The 22,554-nt window shown below is 40.7% G+C and overlaps 1 protein-coding gene across 9 annotated transcripts in view; it reads right to left on the bottom strand.

Moving 5' to 3' along the window:
• RIMBP2 (RIMS binding protein 2) overlaps positions 1-22,554 on the bottom strand; it is a 100,862-nt gene that overhangs the window by 22,732 nt on the left and 55,576 nt on the right. For 5 of the 9 annotated variants that reach the window (XM_065417743.1, XM_065417744.1, XM_065417745.1 and 2 more), the window contains 5 exons: positions 20,227-20,378; positions 19,391-19,858; positions 15,014-15,163; positions 7,536-7,694; positions 1,497-1,614 (listed from right to left, as the gene is read on the bottom strand). In XM_065417743.1, the coding sequence (XP_065273815.1) occupies positions 1,497-1,614; positions 7,536-7,694; positions 15,014-15,163; positions 19,391-19,858; positions 20,227-20,378 (1,047 nt within the window). Of the gene's footprint in view, positions 1-1,496; positions 1,615-3,295; positions 4,028-7,535; positions 7,695-15,013; positions 15,164-19,390; positions 19,859-20,226; positions 20,379-22,554 lie in introns of all 9 variants that reach the window. The other 4 variants (XM_065417738.1, XM_065417739.1, XM_065417741.1 and 1 more) reach the window with 1 other exon arrangement.

Genomic DNA, 22,554 nt, shown 5'->3' with positions numbered 1-22,554 from the left:
GCATAATTCACTCCTCCCCCCCCCAATATTTACTCTTGGGGGAAAAAAAGCTACAAAAAAGAAAAGGGAGACACTGATCTAGCAAACACCAGCCTATACTGAGAATGTTTATCAGCTGATGATTATCTGGCTCAACTAATAGTTACAGGTTGATATTTGCATATGCACTCTCTGGACCGGATTCTCTCTTTACACCTTCTTTTTCTTTTAACACCAGTAATTCCATGGAGTGAAGTTACTCCTGATTTATAGCAGTGTAAGTGGGAGGAGAATCATACTCTCTACATATACTTATTAAAGACACTTAGAATGCTTTTATGAATTACAGTTGTATTTTTTAAAAATCCACAGTTATCAGAAATTATTATTGTGTCCCTAATATCCATTAGTTTTCCTCTTGAGAGCAAAATCTTGCTAACTCTACAAATCTGTAGAGGGTGCTGTACACCACAGAAAGGTTTCTGTTTAAATTTCCTATATGGTTATTCTGCTGTGTATCCATGAAAGGAACTGGGAGAAAACGTTTCATGTTTAACAATTCAAAAACCCGTGTTGCATTATAGTAAGTATCACTATGAGGTTGCTTTCTGCGTGGAAAGTTTCTCATTCACAGATAAAGCTTCAGGACAGAACTGCTTAATGTTGCCTTGAGTTCTCTGGATTTCTGTGTACACTGTTAATAAGTAATCATCTAATGTAAGCACAGGCACCGAAGGAATTACATCACATGAAGATTTTATTTCTGTACATTGTCTACAGTTCTCTATTTACACTCCTGTGTTTCTTGCGTTTCTGTGTGACTGTTCCTAGTTTGTGTGGTGTGCAAGTTTTGGTGAAAGTGTTTTTGTGCTTGGTGTCTTGATTCCATTATCTTGTCTGCAGTACTTTTTGGAATTTCTTGCACATGGCAAAATATATTTTTAGGTCATGATTTAACAGAGATGGCTTGATTAGAAAAAGCAAATCTAATGGACATACTTCAGTCTTACTTGCTCATTTAATTTAATAACCTCAATTTTCCTTGCTGAATTCCAAAAAGTAGTTAAGAGAATGGAAGGTGAAGGCAAATTGATGGTAGATGAATGGAATGATGGATGGATGGATGGATGGATGGATAGATGAGTGAGTGAGTGCACTTATTTTAGGTATCATATTCATAGCATGTCCACACCTTAATTTATTTTAAAGAATGAATTGTCTACTGTAGGTTTTAAATTGTAGCTATCATCCACCAAAACATAGATCTTGATCCAAAGCTCACTGGAGTCAATGGAGAAACTCCCACTGACTTCAGCAGGTTTTGGTTCAAACCCTTAAAGAATCTCCAGTACACTCATATTTAACCTAAGACAAAGTTGGTTTTAATCTTAGTTCATCTTATATAAAGGATTTAGAGTTATTGTGGTTAAAGGGTTTTGGGCTTTGTTTGTTTGTTTGACCAATCCCCCAGCTCTGCGGCTGTAAAGAATAGAAATGCACCAATCAGGTCAACTAACCAATGGAAGGGACCAACATTGGTCGAGACCTTTGTGGGACTGCACTGGCATGAGACAACCTTCGACCCATGTGCTCCACCCTGTCAGGTCGTCCAGTGGATGATGGATTCCCTAAAAGCTAAAAAAGAAAAACAACAGGTTTGCAAGTTACACAGCTGGGTGCATAAAAAGGCATGTTAATAATGTCAATCACTTTCAGAAGCATAAGCTCTAAAGGCAACTAAACGTAGTTTTTAACTGAAAGGTTAGCTGAAAAGTTCTACTGATGCCTCCTAAACCTGCAAAAGAAAAATGGTTCCCTGAAAAATGGCACACCCTTTGTAAACAGCAGTCACACATTAGAACAAAGAAAGAATAATAATAATTTTGGAAACATTCTTTTGCCTTTGTCATTGCTGCTAACTTGGCTCGGAGCACTTTTAACTCTCCCTGAAGAGGACTAAGACCACTCACACTAGAGCTGTGAAGACAGTATATGATGGGGTCAGGTCAGTGCATTTAGTTTTTTTACCTAGATTGTTTTGCACAGTTTGCAGCACATTAACCAGCATATGTCCTTTTCCTCTTGGGGTCTCTGAGAATACTGCTCCTCTCAAAGGGCCTTTTGTGGTTACAGGCTTTTTAGAAGTCACTAACCCTTGCAGAAGAGATTCATACAAATTTCACCTCACACCACAGCTGGTTCTCTTTCTGTTCACTAATTTGCAATAAATGTTATTATTTTAATGCTTTCCAGGGTGTCTCTTTCAACAGCTGAGATTAAATGCAGCATTGGCACCAATTTTAATAGGAGAATTTTTAAATGATCAGTTCAGAATAAACTGCTGGGCTAGGCATACAGCAGCAGCTGAATCTACTCTTACATAAGACATTAGATTGGAGATAGTTGCAGATGGGAGGCTAAAAAACGTATTTAGTTCTTTTTGGGAACAGAGAGGCCTAAAGATGCAAATTCATGAAGGCTCTTTTGTGGGCTAATATATAGAAATGCAAACAGGCAGGATCACAGAGGCACCCTTGTGGATTAAGATGTGGAACAGCCTTGGCTTGTCCCTCTGGAAGAAGCCGTTTGTCTGCAATCTCATTCGGAGATGCAGTCTGCAACTTCAAAGGCAAGAAGAGATGGTCTAAAAAGAGAGGGCAAAGAAGTGACAGTGAAGGAAGAAGGTGGAGAATGGAAACACGATGAATCCTGTGACTCCAAGAAGCTTGCTTGGTCACTGTCACTGGGGGAAGATATTTCTTGGTACTTGCCCAGAGAGAAGGACTGAAGATGAAGAGCAATTCCTGAAAATCTGGGAGTGAGGAGAGCAAAAACAACATGACAAAATGGAATCTTTAAGACAGACCATCAAAATAAAAATTTTGTGAAATGCTTTCTTTTTTCCAGTTAAAAATAAAGCCTATTTTTACTTTTTAAAGCAATATTCTGATAGTCACTTTAAAGATAAAAACAAACTTTTGGAAAATTATAGTTCAGCTAACCCTTAATTAAAATTTAGATTCAGTTGTCCTTTAACAAAAGCAGCCATTATTGTAATTTGTTCTGTGGGAAAATCATTGTTGTAAAGCAAATTAAACTGATTTCAGCATGATACAAAAGAAGCTTGTGAAGCAAAATGCAGATTAATAAATAAAAAATCATGTGGGGAGGAAAGAAATGAAACAACCACCAATAGATAGGTCCCAAAGATGGATTTTAAGAAAAAAAATCAAAAGAAGTGGGAGGAGGAAAAGAAAAGAAAGAAAAGAGATGGATTTGACAGGCAGATGTTAGAAGGAAGTTTTATTTCACACACCAGAGAGTCTTCTGCATCTCTGTGGGATGGCTCTGCATGTAGAACAGCTGCCCTAGAGTCATTCACTTGTAAGTTGATCTTCCAGACTCGCTGAACATCTTTGCTAGTCAAATTATCTGTTCTATTGCATTTTTGAGTCTCAGACTTTCTCTCATAACTGGGCTTGGCCTCCTCAATTCTGGGCTCTATAAAAGAAGGACCCAGGTCATCAAAGTCTTCTTCAATGCTGCTTTGCCTGGTTAAAGTTTTCCTGCGAGCAAGCAATGGCTTTGTGCTTTTTCTGCATGAACAGTTATCTGTCTCTGCACAACAGCTAGGCACAACAGTGGCAGAAATCAAATCATAAGCATTTCTGAAATTAAAACGAGATTCTTCTTCCTCACTTCCACAGTCTAGTCCACTGTCAGGGCTTCTTGTTAAGGATCTACTGTAGTTATATCCTTTGTCTTCTGAAGCAAAATCCTCCATGCCTGAAATTCTGTGCTTGGCTGGGTACCAGAAGTTGTGCTGTTTGTCTTGATTGTAGGGTCTAGGTGGTCTAGTGCAGCTAGCTACCATAGGTTTCATTTTATAGGGCGTACCAAAACCCTGTTTGTGCAATAGTTCAGAATATTCAACATCCTCTTCGGCTACTTCTGGGATACTGAAAAGCTTTTTACTGTGGTGTATCTGCTGTGAAAAGTCAGGCTGTTCCAAAAAAGCGGCTTCAGTGGTCCTATTCTTAGAGCATTCCTTAACAATATGTGATGTTAAAAAACAGGTGGGGAACAAACAGTGCGTGATAAAAATAAAATGGGAGGGAAAAAGGGGGAGGAGGAAAGAAAAATAAAGACAGAATTAGTTTTAGAGCAATGGCGAACATAAGGCATGCAGTTTATTCAGTGAGGGGGATGTCATGCTCTGAACAGGAATCTGAAAATAAAGACATGATTAAGTTGGCTTGGTGTCAGATAGAACACGGGAGGTCAGTACAAACACAGCTGATATTGTGATGCTTTAACAAGAATAAACCCATGCATTCAACACAAAGCAATAAAAGCTGCATACAAGTTCAGCCGTGGTGAGAGTGGAGGTGAAGTTAGAATATGGCGCTAGTGCTTAGTGTTCTTTGTGCTCTATGCCAAGCTGGGATTGTTTTCGTCCGTGGAGCATATCTCGGAATGCTTTCTACAGCAGAGTTTTCTCTCTTGCTTTGCACCTGTTAAAGCATCCTAGGTGATTAACAAGAAATTCCACAATGCCATCCTGCCCGAAGACAGCAAACTCAGGGCGGGTATGAAGTCATACAGGGCTCCCTCTAAATGCCAAAACAGGAGTTCTTGTGCCCTCCACAACCTCATAAAAATTGCACCCTCTTTAAGCTTGGCTTCCACAAAAAAGACCCTGAGAACTGGGGGCTACCTGCAGCCATTGGTCCAAACTGGATCTATCATCCTAAATCTGCTTAATAAAACTCTTACTTGACAAGCAACCTGTTACTTGACCCAAATATAAGTCTTGGTACATACCAGATGTAAGTAAGAACTACAATGGAGTGGATAAAATCTGAACAGCTTAGATAAATGAAATAAAAGACACATTTTATATTAGGCTTACAAAAATTGAGGAATAGTGTAATTGAAGGATCCTGTGCAAATGTGTCTCTCTGGGACTCTGAAGCAGATGCTGGGCTATCCAAATTAATGAGAAAAGAGGTGTTGGCTTTGATCTATGTAGCCCTTAGCTATTTGGGTCATGGAGACCACCCCTCTCTGTGCTTTACCCCAATGACAGCAATCAGCTTGGGACTTCTGAGCAGACATGCCTGGATTCATACGTGTGGGTAGCAAGGGCAGGATCTTCTAAGTGACTTTGGAATTCTCCTTCCCCTTTGATCCAACAGAGCCTGAGTTTGCTGACATTCCAGTGACATTACAAAGCCCGTTGCTCAGGCTGTCTCTGAGCAGACAGATTGAGCTGCCTTTTGCTTTAGTTTTCTTCAAAGGCGAGAGAGTTTTTAAAGAGTTAATTTTTGCCACTACAGTAGAACCGTAGAGTTACAAACACCAGAATTATGAACTGATCGGTCAACTACACACCTCATTTGGAACCGGAAGTACGCAATAAGGAGGCAGCAGAGACAAAAAAAAAAAAAAAAAGGCAAATACAGTACAGTGCTATCTTAAACGTAAACTACTTAAAAAATAAAGGGAAAGCAGCATTTTTCTTCTGCATAGTAAAGTTTCAAAGCTGTATGAAGTCAATGTTCAGTTGTAAGCTTTTGAAAGAACAACCATAATGTCTTGTTCAGAGTTATGAACATTTCAGAGTTATGAACAACCTCCATTCCCCATGTGTTCCTAACTCTGAGGTTCTACTGTATTCATGTGAATGATTTTTGAATACACTTTTTAATTGTCTATCTTCCCAGAGCTTTTTTGAAAAGGTGCCATAAATATGGAAAAAATATAAATAAATATGCATTAGGAATAATTTTGATCAGACTCCAAACATCCTTAAGTTTCATGGATGCTCCAACCTGATATTCAAGTTGGGATCTCCTTCTAGTTTACACATCAGCCTTTATCTGGAGAGCAACTGAAGGGAATAATAATGGCACAGTAAAGTGAGTCATGTATCTCGTACACTTTCCTTTTGCATGAGGGTATCTATTAACTTGGTACAGAAAATACTGAATGTCAGCTATCTGCAATCATAGCTCAAAGTGCATGGGTTGGTGTACTTTCAAATGCAAATCGCATATGCATTTGAAAGAGTTCAATTAATGTGTTTTTTGTTTCTTTTTTAATTACAGCAGCTGCAAAGCTGAATTGGATCTAGCAAAACAGGGACACTGTCAAGTATTTTAGTTCTAGAATCTGATCTAAAACTTAAAGCAATATAGTTATAAATGCAGTGGTGAGCGTCCTCCAAATTCTAAACTTACTCCCTCTGCCCTAAATGTATGTGGCATTCTCACATTAAATTCTGCTTCTGCACAGCCATTCAAACAACAGACGTTAACAATGAACCTTGGGGCAGATCCTCAGATTGCATTAAATCAGCATATACCCACTGACTTTAACATAGCTATGATGATTTACCCCAGCTGAGGATCTGGCCCATGTGTTCAGAGTTGGGCTGACAGTACCGTTAATACAGATGTAAAAAGTAAACAACCAGAGAAGCCTAGGGATAATTCAGTGTTTGCCTACTGGCAGTCAGAGCCATTTCCTTTTCAAGCTTTTACAAGGATACTAAACAGGAGAATGAAAGATTTTTTTCTGAAAATGTACTTGACAGAATGTTTTTATAAGTTGCATAAAATCGTAAGTCTGTGTATAAAATATATAGAAGCAGTTATAGCAATGGTTACAATATCCCTATGTATGTACTTTGCATAAGGGTATAGCACGTTCTTTAGTAACACGGCATTTTGGCTGTGGGAAGAACGACCTGTAGGTTTCTGTATAATTTCAGTCATATAGCTTGTTAAGAAGAAGCATCTTAGCATGGTAATGGTATACACATAAGAAGCAGTTACTATATGTCATATTACAGAAAACAGAAATTCTATGTTGGGAAAGTTTAGTGTTCGCAGTGTGTATTCTAATCAGATGAATAAAATCACCTTGTAGGATGAATCCTCCTATGCAGTGTTTGGGACATCATTCCTGACATGTTTGCCATTGTGTCCTCTGCCACCAGAAGCTCATTAATGATCGCGACACTAAGATTAATGACTATGGGCTTTATCCACGCTATTGGGAATCCATATTGCACTGAATAAAACTCCCCAAATCCGTTACTAGCATGCACTAGAAGGATCCCGGGGGTTAGTTCCAAAAACCTGGTCAGTAATATGGAGAGGATGTCCACAGAAGATTTAAATTCAAAGACACGTGTGTGGATGTGCACGCATGCACTCGCACACATCAGAAAACCTCTAGTGGTCTGGATGCACGTCCAATATACTGCAGCACAGCAGCACCCCCAAATGCGCAGCAAAACAGATAATTGCATAACAGCCCAAGGACAGTCTTCAATATGTGAAGCTCTTGGTTAATACCAGAGAATTGAGTATTAAGTGGACTTCATAAGGGGAACTTTACATTATGAACAGTATTCATCCCAGTTCTAGTCTGTAGGCCACTGTGAACTGTAATGTCCACAGCAGACTAACAAAAAAGTGCGTGGAAGGAAGGAAGAATTTGGCTTGCCCTTCTCTGAAGTTTAAACCCCCCTTTTCTGTCACTCTTACCTTGAGTGTGTTGTGTGATGTTACACTGACTCGTCTTCTTCCTCCATCCTCCAGCTGCATTTCTGAGTACAGCTCTTCTTCATCTTCCTCCATGATATCGGATAAGTCGGAGCCCCTACTGCTCTCCGTATGGTACTCCTCACCCTGGCAGTAGTGCGGCTATTGGATGGGATAGAAAAGAAAAGAGCTGCAAGGTTTAAAATCTGAAGTGACAGTGCCCTCACAAATGGGGGGCAAGGCAGCAACTGGCAGCTTGAATGTTGCAGTAATACCTTATGTAACCCACACTACCCAGGTGCAACTCTCAGTAGCCCTCAAGTGGCTTGTTAATATAGAGGTTTATTAGCTTGCTCACACCTTAAGTTCCAGAAGTCCTGGATTCAGTCCTTACAGATGATCCAACCAGCATTACAGTTGCACTTCCACTCCAACCACAAACCTCATGAGACCCCGATTAAAACCCCCCCTTGGTTTACCCGAGGCCCTGCATGTGTCAGTGGATTTGCTGTCCATCTGTTGAAGGCTCTAACTGAGATCATGAATTCCATTCACACGTCAGCTACTCTTCGTTGTCATATCTGATGTTTGCTATATCTAACAGTAAACCCCACGTGACTCTTCAAGAGCACCATTTAGTTCTTACATAATGTTTCTATATTGTAAATTTTCACTGGCTTATGAGGGTCAATGATCTCATTCTATTCAGGCATCTAGGGAGCAGAATTGATAGAATTTTATGTCCTGCTAGAGTTAGTTCCACTAAATTGTCTGTGTTTTCAACTAGGTGAAACGGATGGAAGAAATTAGCTATTTTATTGAATTGCTGCTGTTAAATTTAACCGTCTTTGGTAAATTCTTGTTTTGTTTTACTAGTGTCATGATTTATATCCACAGTCCAGATAACAAACCGAACATTACTGTGATTCTACATCTACAGGTATATTTTTAAAATGAGGCATCTAATTTTCTGTACAAAATCACACTGGTGCTTCAGATCTGTAAGCAGTTTCATCTGCTTGTGCAAATGATTAAGTTGAGGCCCACTTAAAAATTATGGGCCCAAAAGTCTCACATGTGCACTGTGTAAAAACTAAAATGCAAATCTCAATGTAGCCGATAACACATCTTCCTACTCTGTTGGTGTAATCTACCCATTCTCAAAATACGGACAGCAAAAAAGTACAGCTCTTTATATACAGTTTGAATCTGAAGCGTATCAGTTCAGGATAGGGTAGGCCCAAACAGAAATTCCAGGTCTGAATATACTTGAAATGTGAAGTTTGGCTCCAGATCCGAATTTCATGGGACAGATCCTCAGCTGGTGTATTCCATTGTACACTGATTTATGCTAGACAAGGATCTAGCCCTGCATTTCTATAATGGGCCAGAGCAGAGGCTAGGATCCAAACACCCTTCGGTCTAGATATGTTCAGATTCAAATGTGAACTACCCAGCTCAGTCCCACCTTCAGTGTCAAGGGAGCTGTACTGTATGCTGTAGAGACAATTTCCAGGAGCAAACCTATTTGCATCAGAAAAAGAATTTTGGAGAATAAGTTACTGAAATACTAGAATGTCAAGGAGCAGAAGTTACTCTATTTCCCACGAAGAAATACTACAGCAGAAACAATTCCTATAGTTCCATAATGTATTGGCATCAATAAACTGCTGTAAACTTCCAGAAATGAAATGAAATGTCTGCAGTAAGCAATTACCCTGAAGTGAAAATATGTTCACTCTCCAAATATTACAGCAGACTTGCACTCTCTTGATCTCTAGAAGATAGTTCTGGAGATCTCAGTGTGTATCTCTACAATGTGCCTCAGCTGTATGAGATGTTCATTAATGCTAAGATTCTTCTTTCATTACTTATGGGAGCCAACTTGGTCCAGTAGATCAGGTGCTGGCCTGGGAGGCAGAAGACCATAGTTCTATTCACAGTTCTGCTGCTGACCTACTGTGTGACTTTGGGCAAGTCACTTCTCTCTAAGCCTCCATGTCCCCTATGTAAAATGCAGATAATGATACTTACTTTCCACTGTAAAATACTTTGTGGTCTATGTATAAAAGCTAAGGATTATTATTATTGAGGGTTGTGAGATCCAGCCCCTTATGAACACTTTGGGCAGGTCTACACTTACTTCCTGGTCCGGCCGTAAGCAATCGATCTTCTGGGATCGATTTATCGCGTCTTGTCTAGACTCCGGTACTCCAGCTCGGCGAGAGGAGTACGCGGCATCGACGGGGGAGCCTGCCTGCCGCGTCTGGACCCGTGGTAAGTTCGAACTAAGGTACTTCGAATTCAGCTACGTTATTAACGTAGCTGAATTTGCGTACCTTAGTTCGAAGTGGGGGGTTAGTGTGGACCAGGCCTTTCTTGCTATCCAAGGGAATGGGATCAAACCCATGAATGTTTTCAGTTTCCCACAGCTGTATTACAATGAGGGGGTAACTTTAAGAACAAAAGCCACTGCAGGAGTTAATGCTTTCAGTTAGTTTATGAAATGAAAGACTCCCAGAATTCGGTCTGGTGCTCTCACTTTCACCCATGCCATTCCAATGGAATCTTACTTCCAATTTCAGTGAGTCAAATCCTGTTCTCAGTTATCCCCAAGGGACTTCACTGGGGGCTGCACTGTGTAGCTGAGAGCCGCGTTTGTGAGATCGTGTCGATTATCAAAGGTTGTTATTGCCAGAGAAAAGCTGCACAGCTACATAGCAGGAACCTTTCAAACTATCTCCAATGCTTATCTGCTTTTGATTTAATAACAGAGGTGTCTGTTAAATACCCACCAATTATTTAATGAAAACCTTCTAATTGAGGTGTTGGAACTTGTTAAGACACGTAATGCAATTAGCTCAAATTTATGTAAGCAATAATTGTACAATTACATTCTGTGTTGGTAATAGATTAATTCATTACAAAATATTGAAGCATCTAATGGGCACGTAACAAGATATTGCAGCTCAAACTATTTAAACAGACTTTTCAAAAATCATTGTGTTTTGGGCCCCCATCCTGCAAACCCATGCACATCCTTAACTTTAAGGCAGTGAGTAGTCGCAGTGTAGGCAAGGGTAAGCCTTGAATATTTTTATTTCAATGGTAGTTAGCCTTTAAAAATCCTAATTGCCTTGTCCAAAGTCACACAGGAAGTCTGTGGCAGATCCAGTGACTGTTTTGATTTGGAAGGGATGTGATCTATATAATCACAAATGGAATTTTTGTAAATCCATATATTATGTTACACAATTACAGAAATATAGACCGTGGCAGTCATTAGTAACAACAGAACACCACTGTTGAACAACATCCTTTTTACCTGTATTTGTGGTTGCCTGCTTTGATTTCTTTCTTTCTATCTACTTGATGCGTCGAGTGAGACTATGCCAAAAGCTTTTAATTGGGCATAAATGCACAGTATGGCATCAACTTCAGAATACAAATTGGTACACACAGACTAAAGCCACACTATAATAAGCTAACAAACTATTGATTGCCTTATAGTGAAATAAACTACCAGATTCTTTCAAAACCACATTTGACCACAATCACGCCTAAAATCTTATTAAAAAAACACCTCCTATTAAACTTCCTGGTTAGGTCTGGATGTAGTAGAATTACATATAAAAAATGCAGAAATTGGTTCTTTACTAACAAATTATGCAGTGCAATTGTTCAGTTTTCATAAATAGTTCAAATGAGCAATTAAGCTGCTAGTAGGTGCCTCTCTTATATAGCTGAAATATAAACAGGTAATAATCAATTTGTATTTAATCAACACAGAACAGCTGCCTCACGAAACAGAATTCATCTATTGAACTGAGAAACTTTAAAGTGTTACTTTTTAGGGGAAAGGAATAGGGTATTTTGGCACAGTAGGTGTAGGGTAACCATATGTCCTGATGTTAGGGGCTTTGTCTTCTATACGCAACTATAGCCCCCCCCAAAATAAAGGTGTCCCATTTTTTCAGACTTCTATCTGGTCACCCTAACTGGGTGTGACCCTAAGAACCCCTCAATGCCAACTGGCAAAGGGTTCACTGTTCCGTAACAGTAACTCCTGAGAGGCCTGACAAACTCACTACACCCAACATGCTGTTTTCATAGTAAGAGGGTCAAGTGAGGTCTAATAAAAGCTTATGTCATACTGGTCCTCAATCATTGTGAGATATCTGTAAGGATGATATTTAAGGAGTTGTGTACATATACTGTTTTAAAATCTGAATCAAAACAGGGTTGTCAGGCAGGTTTTGACCAGACAAAGGATGTATATTCACCTGCCTGCCTCAGTTCACATGTAACAAAGGCATTGTAAGCCAACACAATGGAAGGCTGTTTGCATACCATGTCAAAATGTGGCTGTGAAGGTAACATGGAGCCAACACACCAGGGAATAAATCAAGGGGGTTCATCCTGACTCGGGGAACAAAATCATGAACTTTGGGGATATAAAAAGAAGGCCAACAGGACACCTCTTTATCCTTTACTGAGGAAGCAAAAAGGACAGCGATTTTTGCATTCATGAAAGGGGGATCCCGACCATGTTGGCTGGAGATGCTGAGAGATAGCTTTAGGTGAGAGAAACTACTTTAGGCTGTTAGCCTGTTAAAGTTAAGTTTAAACTCTAGGAAATGTATTATACTTTTTGTTTTATATGTAATCATTTCTCTTCCCATTGTTACCCCTACTCACTATCTCTTAATCTTAGCCTTAACTTATGACTGTTCTCACTATAAATATATCAGTGCTGGGATGTTATATTGGAGCTGATCCTCTGTTGAATCAAACAAGCAGGTGTGTGTATTGGTCTTTTGGGACAGCTTACCTGGTAATTTCTGTGAGTGTCCAGTGATTAAGAGCTGGACACTGCAGGGGAACACTACAAAGGGGTCTGGGGTGCACCTGTTGCTAACCTGCAAGGCAAAACAAGGGCTGGCATGGCCCTGAGGAGATTGGATGGTGTCACAGATCTGACACCCAGTTAAGCACAATCAAGTCTCTCTCTCACGGAGACAGGGGGTTACAGTACAAGGAGATCATAATCCTGGGTATCTCGAGAAAGTGTCACAATGGGTTAATGCACTTAGGAACTGTTCTATCTCTAGAACTCAGTAAAACAGACAAGGGTTTCAAAGTGGGCTTACAAAAATGGAGACAACTAAAATCTATCTTAGTTTTCTATATGATTCCCATTATTGTAGTGTCTGAGCACCTTACAATTTTTAATGTCCTTCCAACACCCTTGTGATACAGGGCAGTGCTACTGTCCCCATTTTACAGTTGGGGAAACCTAGGCAGAAAGATACTGAGTGACTTGCCCAAGGTCACACAGGATGTCTGTGGCACTGTAGGGAATTGAACCTAGCTCTCCGGAATGCCAGGCTAGCACCTAAATAATGGACCAGACTTCCTTATGTAATCAATAGTCGCTTTAGAAAATCTTGGCCTAGATGCACACAAAATAATTTTAAATTGTATTATATCTATTGGTTTAATCAACCTGGTGCACCTTTAAGTTTCGCCTGCAAACTGCTCATTTGCTGCACAAGTCAGGTAATTGCGTGTGCAATCAGATACTTCCATGTACCAGTGTGTTTTGAATACACAATTTCCATAGCTGCAGACTCAGATGCACCTTGCACATGTGTCTGGAGAGCATGTATATCGTTTGTAGGTGCAACCTGAGTGCAGGAGTTCTACAAATTTGAACTACTGCCTCTACAGATGGAACCAACCCCCCAAGTCAAACATCTTTGAGGGGATTTAAAATCCAAAACAATATCAATATCTTACAAATGCCACTCTCTTGATAATGAGCTGAACCAAAATCCCAGAACACCCAGGAAACCTGTGTGTGCAAAGCAAATGTCACTGCTTGGCCTCATCTGTAGCCAATGATTTTAGTTTGTTGTTCATTTATTGTGTGATGTTATGATTAACTAACATGGTATGTCATATATAATCATTGTATACTAAATAGTGTTAAATTGTAGGATTATAGAAGTATAAGCTTGATCTGTAGTTAGAAGGGATAAGTATGCATTAGTTATCTAAGTAAGTAGGGCTGAAATGCAAGGCCTACAGGCTGAGGCCTGTAAGATTTTAGCTTAGCCATACTAGGCCATTGGCTTAAGAAACGCTTGACATAAGTAAGTGACCAAAGAATGACCCTATGCCACAAGATTACGGGAATGGGTGAGGATGTGAAAAATTAACAGTAAGAGTAATTTTTTGCTTACAAGATACCCGGTAGTCACATTTTTCTATACATGCCCTAACCACAGGGTGCACGATGTGCGTAACTGCTAATGAGGTATAGTCAGAATCACATTATAAAAAGAGGGTGCCCAGATTAGGAAAACTGAGATTCCTATGGGGAAACTCCAGCAGGAACCATCCCTCTACTGATGATCAACCCATGAGAGACCCATCAGACCCTAACATTATCTAGGAAGATGCGAGTATAACCATATTTGTAACTTGTGCATAGGTCTGTATAGAATTTCTATATGCTTGGGCAATCATGACTTTAATTGTGTAACATTAATAAAACTTGTAAAACAGACTAGACCTTGTACTTGTGAATGTGTGTGTGGTCACTATCCTTGGCCTTTATGTGTTACTAGAGATTCTAAATCTGAAGCAAGTAGCAGAGGTGACTTTCATTCCGTTGAGCTTGAAACTCTAGTCACCAGAGCCAAACCCATGGTGGTGTAATACCACATTACAAAATTCACTTTAAATAAAATAAAAGGCTACACATCTCTAATTATGTCCAATATCAGAACTTGGGAGTATTCTGCCAACAAGATATTGTAACACGCTAAGAAAAAGTTCCAGCCCTATTTTTACTTTGCTGTAATAGGGGGCTCAGCTCACTTGAAAGTAAAAAATTAAGTGGTCTTGTAGTGCTTTCAGTAGGTGAGGCTGAAGACCAGGTTTAGGAAATTCTTCTGACAGCATCTTTCTCCCTCCTGCAGCACACCAGGGACATACCGTGCCAGCTCCTTGCTTGTAAGGATGACATTTCATGGCTTTTAAATGACACCAAAAATTCCAAGCCCTTTTTTGTCTTATAGCACCTTAATAGATGTAAAAATAAAGGATAATGCAGAGAAAGCCCAGATTCAAAAATGTCTCCACTTACCTTCTTTTTCAGTTATTAAGGTTGTTGCTAGTTGTAACAAACAGAGATTCATATATCAGCCTTTATAACATACCAGCCTTTATAATGAGCAAAGGGCCAGACAGTTAAAAAGACGTTCAGCTTCTAGAAGGCAGTATAATGCTGTAGGAGTAGAAAAGCCTATTCATCTATCTCCGTACAAGTCTGGCTGCTTAGCCATAGAGCGTATCGGTTTGACAGTCAGCAGAATGATAGTGCTGTGGTTAATGTATTGAGCGTCATAAAATATTTTCAATACATTGCAGACCTGCATCTCTCCTTATTACCATAACGAGGTCACATTAATTACCTGCTTTCCAAGCTCTGAGCCTTTTAAGAAATCGTCGACTGAAGCCCCTCTCCTTTTAATGCTGGGAGAATCGTAGCCGTCTTCCTCCTCATCTGAGTTTGCATAATGCGCCATATTACTCCTTTCGCTAAACACACTCCTTCTCTCCATCTGACAAAACACCAACATGGTAAAGAAAAGCGGGCACCCCCCTTCACCTACATTGTTTCCAGCAAGCCAACAAAGAGATGTTAATGATTCCAGGTCTGCTGCCTCTAAGACTCCTCAAGAGCACATTTAAATATACCCATGGCTTAAACTCAAATGATAAACTTCTGGTTCCTTTAACTCATAGCCCTTTCACTGGTCTCACTCACTGGCATGTACCTCCTTGTGCTAGAATCCCATCACATTTCACAAGCTAAGTGAGCGTAGGCTGGGTGGGTACTTGGATGGGTAATCTCTAAAGAACACCTAGATGTTCCAGGAAATGGTGTGGGGGATGCAGTAGGTAGAGCTCTTTCCTTGAGTCATTACTGAAACAAATGTCTCAACATGATGTTGAAGGCACCGTGCTTTCAGAGAAGACATAAAACCAGAGTTCTGCCCCTGAAGATGCTGAATTTAACTGTGGTCATTACTAGTCAGTGCCTCGACTCGTGTATGTTAGGACTAAGTGGAGAACAATTTCTCCTTTTGCATGTGCCACTTTCCTGAAACGCACAGGACTTTGCACCCATAGGGCACTCACTCTCGGGGAGAACAGAGGGGGGCTTCTTTTAATTTCTATTAAATCCTTTTTTTAATCTCTTCCAGGGGATCCCACGGGAGTCCCATTGGCAGAAATTGCCTCGGCAATGCACAGATGGTGAAATTCACCCTATGCAGAGGACCAGCACAATGTCTGTGCACCACTGAAACCTCACTAAAGCTTTCTTATTGTGAAGGTGTAAGCACTTGTGCTGATCCTCTGCACCAAGGTGAATTTTACCCTCAATCACTAGATCCTGCTGACCACAAGCCCTCCTCAGTCCACACCATCCAGCTTTCTGGTTAGAGGTACATGGGGGCTCCAGCGGCTTATACCACCGCCACCCAGTACAAAGAGGATTTCCACTACTGAGGACTATGTACCATAGGTGTTGCTGGCAGAAGCTGGCTTACCCCAGAGTGAATCTAGCCCCTGAACTTTTGCATAGTCTCCTGCATTGAACCTTTGAAGATTTACTAATTACTAATCCAAACGTGAATCTAACTAAACATGTTTTGGAATGTAGATCAGTGATTCTGCAAAAACTAAAAAAAGTTTCTCAGCCCCCTTCCCTTAAACTCCGGTCATTCTCTAGCTAATCATTATTGCTCCATCTATCTTACATTCATTCCAGTAGCCACCCAAAATAGACTCACTTGTGCTCCCCTAATACATATCCTTGTGTCCAGGTCATCGGACCCTTCTTTCCGATTTGCCATTTGCTTTTTAGAAGGATCAGCTGTAATGCAATTGGCATCCAAACTTGCTTGTCATTATATAACTGGGTTTGATGTTTTTGTTTTCTTCCCCCCTCCCCCATTCATACACCCTTAAGAATTTAAATTTAGGACAGAATCTCATTCTCATGAGCTGAGCTCAGCTGTCAATCAGATAAGGTTTGTGCACTTTTGTTTTGACAAACAAATCAAGAAAAAGGATGCTAATCAATGTGTATTGGCCCAGGTGGCTTTTCTCGTGTTGCATTCATTTTGTAGCGTTCAAAGGTCTCTTTTGTTGCATGAGGTATCCAGAGAACATACCATTAATAGGTTTTTGCAGTGTTGGGTCAAATAAGAGAAAATAAAATATTTGGTGTTAATATGAACCAATGGGCTAAGTTGACTTACGCCTCAATCCTGCAAACAAATGCTTACGTTTATGGACCTGAGTAGCTCCACTGAGGTCTATAGGACTTTATTCTGGTGGGCCAAGTTATGCCCACGGATAAGCATTTGCAGAAGCAGAGCCTTAGTTTGCTCACCCATTTCAGTGTGCAGTTTTAAATTACCCTCTTAGTTGTTAGGGCCTTGTTTAAGCAAAGCATTTAGGTCCAGATTTTAAAGATATTCAGGTACCTGAGGTGCCTAAAGAAACCTTTAAAAATCTGAAAAGTAAGCATTTGTTCAACTTTTCTCCGATAGACACAAGTTCATCTTTTGACTTCTATGAAAGACAATGCTTTGCTGAACAGAGATGGACGTAAGCATATGTTTAAGTGCTTTGCAGAACTGGGGTCTATAATATCTGCTCCATCCTACCTCAGGGAACGTCTCTCTCTGTCCTCTTCCCAATCACTCCACTCATCCTCCTGTCTGCCCTTGCACCACTGCTGGGGGGACAGCCTTCTCCTTTGCAGCTCTGCTGTGCAGAACAGCCTCTAGGTGTGCTCTCTCCACCTCACTGACTGCCCATAGTTTTTGAAATCTCATCCACAAATGTATGCCCTTTCCCCCTAAACGATATAGCTTCACTTTACTCTCCTTCTGCTGTTAATTACTGCTTTAACACTGAAACTGCCTTATTTAATTGCCTAATGCATTTGTGGGGATATATTACCCCAAAGACCCTGCAGCATTGTATCATTAACAGTATTCATCAAAACAAAGAAACCCATTATAAAGAACAAATTTGGATGGTAAATAAAGAACAACATGACAGTCATGCACAGTTATTCCTAGACTGAGCATACCCATATGCTAATAACTTAATTTAATTAGTTCACAAGGAATTTCAAGCAAGGATATTAATAGAAAAATAAATTAATTAAATATGAATATCACCTGACATTTTAAAAGCTGGGGTCTTGGGAAATTGCCCCATGTAGGAAATAGGAAATGATCAAATGTTTTCAGGAATGTTTTTTGGTGGGTTTATTTTTGAGACTGTCTAGTTCATCTGCACTGGGCAATGCCCTGCGACTGCCAGGCAGATTAATTTGAGGGCAAGGTGAAAGCAACAGCTACAGGGTGCCAGTCTCATCTCACTCTCCAAGGTTTGCTTGCATGGTTCATTGGTCATCGAGCTGAGCACGTTGATTCAGCCCTTTTTGGGGGGAGGGGGTTAGATGTTGACGTCAGGGATGCTATTGCATAAGGGCCAAATTCTGCCCAGAAAAGTAACAGCAGCTTATGGAGATCCACATCGGCCGGGACAGGTTAGTGAAAGAAATCTGCGAGCCTTTGGGGTTACAGAGCTTCAGCTGGTATCGAATGCAATGAATCATCCCAGGAACACAATGTTCTGCACTACCTAGTCACATCTGGTGCGTCAGTGACGATGTAACAAACCCTACGTGCGTGGGCGTTTATACTTTTAGAATGAAACGTCACCTCTCACTACTCTCCCTCTTAGATGCTATATTCAACCAGACTGCTCTTGATGTCTGTTCCTGGGGCTTAACTCTTTGAGCCTGCAATTGCAACCAACACAGTGATTTCAGTGACTAAAGGGCTCGCACCTCTGCAACCTGCTCTCTCTAGTGAGCTGCCAGAGCTCAGCATTAGCGAGCTCCAGGGGCTTAATGTATAACAGCTCTTTGTTGGTCAAACTTTCACAGACATTTTTCTTCTTACAGATCAGGTGGCTCTGTTCCCAAGCCTTGAGGCTGAAGGCTTAGTATTTTGTTATTGACTTTAACTGTGGTAAGAAGCCCAAGTGACACGGTGTGGGGAGCTAAATATTTAACCTAATTGGCCAAAAATAAACCAGATTTTTTAAAAAATATATTTCCATTTTTAAGAATCTTTGGGGTTATCAGCAAGAGGTCAAAGGACAGCACATTACAATATCTCTGTGCTTTATGGTCAGAGTATCCATTCAAACATCTGGGAGTAGATTCTGGTCACGGTTTATATTAGTGTTGAATTTATAACTGGTTTATAAAAGGTTTAATCAATTATGTAAGCTTTAGATTTAATAGATTTCATTCACGTAAGATTCCCTGTACAGATATGATGTTCCAGGTGCTTGTAAGCACATCAGTAGAAAGTTATAGATTGTTATTAGACATAGTTATTAGACATTATGGCTGTTCCTTCAAAAGTTTACAACTGAACATTGACTTAATAACGTTTTGAAACTTTACTACGCAGAAGAAAAATGTTGCTTTCCCTTTTCTTTAGCAGTTTACTTTTAACACTGTACTGTACTGTATTTGCTTTTGTTTTTCTTAAATAACCTACAAACCTAATGGACTCTACAACAATTGATTAACTTTTTATCAATCAGTTATTAACCCTTTATAAAGTATTTATAAATGGAACTTTAATATCAAAGGTGATCTACCTTTTAAAACCCTTTTTTCCTCCCTAAATGATTTGCAACCAAGCCACTCTATATGACAGGGTGTAAGAAAGAGCTTGCCTTACCCTGTTGTTCTCTGCAACCCGCTGGGCAGCTTCTCTCGCCATGGCTTTAGCAACAGTGTTCGGGACGGGTGTGCCTTGCGGCTGAGGGAGTATTCGATTAGGTGAGGGAGACCTCCTCCCTTGAAGCGGGCTTTGAAAGTTGGGGGCAGGAGGCTCCAATGTGTGTCCATGAATGGGGGATGCTGAACGAGTCTGTTCCCACGACTCATCCATTTTTAAACGTGGACCTAAATGTTCATCTTTGGTATCTGGGGCCCCGGCACTTGCTAATGGCTTCAATTTGGGAGCAGTCCGAGGGTGAGGGATTGGAGGCACCAATAGGTCAGGTGGAATGGCAGCAACGCAAGAGTCCACAGATTCCCCTTGTGCGGAAAGTGTTCTCACGGTAACTTCCTTAGCTTCTACGTTCCGTATTCTCATGAGCTCCACGAAGGTGTTCTCCGCTGTTGGAAAGATCACCTCTGCCACCTGAACACATAAACAAGCAACTTAAAAGTCTGAAAAGACATTTCCTCCCATTGCCACCATGAAAGGCTTCCTATGCTCTTGCAAAGTGTTGCCCGTTGGCTGCAATAATCAGCACTGCAGGTCTGTATCAATTCGCACCAATCAGCTGTAACACTTCAGCTAGGCTTGTCTGAACAGCTATGTCTTCCTGATGAGTTTACATACAGGAACTCCATAGCCAACTTACAAACCAGGCAAATAATGAAGTGACAAAATAGCTGCAGTGAAACCCAGAACAACTCGGCAAACCATGAACTGCTGCCTTTTCCTGTTAATCTAACTGCACATCTCTAGTTGCTGATCACTGTAACAAGCAGAAGAAAGCTTACCCTTTGGCCTTTTGCATAAACACCATAGCCAGTAACATTTGCTCCATTGGAGGTCCCTGTGGATGTAAGGGTTGGTGGTTTCCAGGACACCTGTATAGTAGCTGGTGTGGACCCAGCCTGTATGGTAATATCTTGAGGTGGAGCTGGAGGACCTAGGAGAACAAAAGCCTTGTTTATCATTCAGTTCTTTTACATTTCCTGCTTTAAACTAGACAGACCCACTTCAAGGTCTGCTGTGATTCTTGAGGACTGCGGATTTTTTATCACCCTGTCTGCATATAGGGAAGATACATTTTCATACATAACAGGGCTAATTGTCCTCGCACCTTGAACTGTGGGAAAGGTTTGTATTGAGTTCATTAGCCAGACATGCTTTCCTTGCTTTTTTTGATAATTATTAGGAAAATATATGGGTCAAATCCATCACTTTTAATTTGGGTCCATGTTTCTCAAAGCACTTTAACAAAGGAGAGCTAAGTATCACTAGCCCCATTTTATAGAAGGGAAAACTAGAGCACTGAGATGTGATGTGACTTACCCAAGATCCCAGAGCAGGTCAGTCATGGAGCCACGAACTGAACCTGGGATCTGCTGCCTCTCAGCCTAGTGACCTATCTACCAGACCCTGCTCCCTCTAGGTTATTTTAATCACAAAATGGAAAGGGAAATACATTGTTTCTCATCCTGTACTTACTTTTCCCCCTAGCTCTTGTAAAAGTGCTTCAATTCTTCTGAATGTGGGGAGAGGTAAATATAAAAGGTGGTGGGAGAATTGTCAAGGAGACACATTAGTGTGTATGGAAACCTGTTACAACTGGCTACAGACTACCTCGGGCCACGCCTCTGAGACAAAGATCAGTACAGAACACTGCGTGCTGGGACCTGATTTTGACATTTCAAAGCATCACCAGTAGAAGCAGCACATGAGGAGGAGGTGCTGGTGGTAGAAAATGAACCAGGCTCCCTGCAGACCAGAATTTTCTTGAGATATTTGCTAAATACAACAAAATTACAATGAAACAGACCCATTTCAGCAGTGCTCTGAACCAATGAGGCTGAGACACAGCTGTTTCCGCATCTCACCTCACCTTACCCTTTGCAAGATCAGCAGTAAACCAGTGTTAGTTTAATTACCAGCAGAAACAACTCGCCCAGGTGATTTACACTAGTGTTTGTGGTACAGCAGAACCTCAGTGTTAGGAACACCTCGGGAATGGGGGTTGTTCATAACTCTGGAATGTTCGTAACTCCGAACAAAACGTTATGGTTCTTTCTTCAAAAGTTTACAACTGAACATTGACTTAATAAAGTTTTGAAACTTTACTATGCAGAAAAAAATGTTGCTTTCCCTTTTCTTTAGCAGTTTACGCTAACACTGTACTGTACTGTATTTGCATTTTTTTTTTTTTGGTCTCTGCTGCTGCCTGATTGCATACTTCCAGTTCTAAATGAAGTGTGCGGTTGACCGGTCAGTTCATAACTCTGGTGTTCTTAACTCTGAGTTCTACTGTACATTATAACATGCCCTTTGTTCTGCATCAGTGATACCTGGAAGGCTGCTGCAAGGAAGGGCTGGGATAGTGCCTATATTAGACACCATCTTACTGCAAATATTACGGCTTTCTTTTCCGCTTAGTGAGTATTGTGGGAGGGCTGTGAGGGAGGAGGACAGGAAAACATTTCAAACCAGCTATTGCATGAAATTCAGAAGCACCATGCACTGTATCAGTTCACATCTTGCTGAGAAAAATACAACATGGGGGTCCTTTGCCTGCAGAAATCCCTTGAGTAATACACCTTACAGAATACAGCTCCATTTTAAAAATAATATGTGCTACTTACTGTCATTTTTATTATGCAGAGACTAACTTTTAATATTACCTGCCATTTTGGACACAATCGTGGTTTCATTTGTAGAGAAAACAATAACAATGGTGAATGCAGAAGTCCAGAAGAAAGCTTGTGTCAAGAGACGCACAGAATGCCAGTCAAATCCAAGGACATGGGGCTATGGCTTTATAAAGGATGGGATGGACCATGGCTGGGGATAGACTGTAATTGCCCCTTGTGAAAGTCTGTGTATTGGAGGGGCCAAAGGGAAGGGCAGAGGATGAAAGGGGTAGGCTGAATCCTGCTGTTTGCTTTCCTTGAGTGCAAGGGAAACATTAACACTCTCAGTGCCCAGAAGGAGATGTTACTGGATTGGGGCATGACCCCTCTACCCGCCACACTGAGTGGAGCTGTTGCTACACCTCAAAAAGTAGGTGTAAGATCCACCCCTGAGCATTCTTCCACAGAAGCATTCTGCCTGCCCAAATGCCACCAGCC

This window comes from Emys orbicularis, chromosome 16 (genome assembly GCF_028017835.1).
Source record: "Emys orbicularis isolate rEmyOrb1 chromosome 16, rEmyOrb1.hap1, whole genome shotgun sequence".
NCBI classification, from domain to species: Eukaryota; Metazoa; Chordata; order Testudines; family Emydidae; genus Emys; species Emys orbicularis.
The sequence above is the reverse complement of the archived record's forward strand: the minus strand, read 5'-3'. Positions and strand labels throughout refer to the sequence as shown.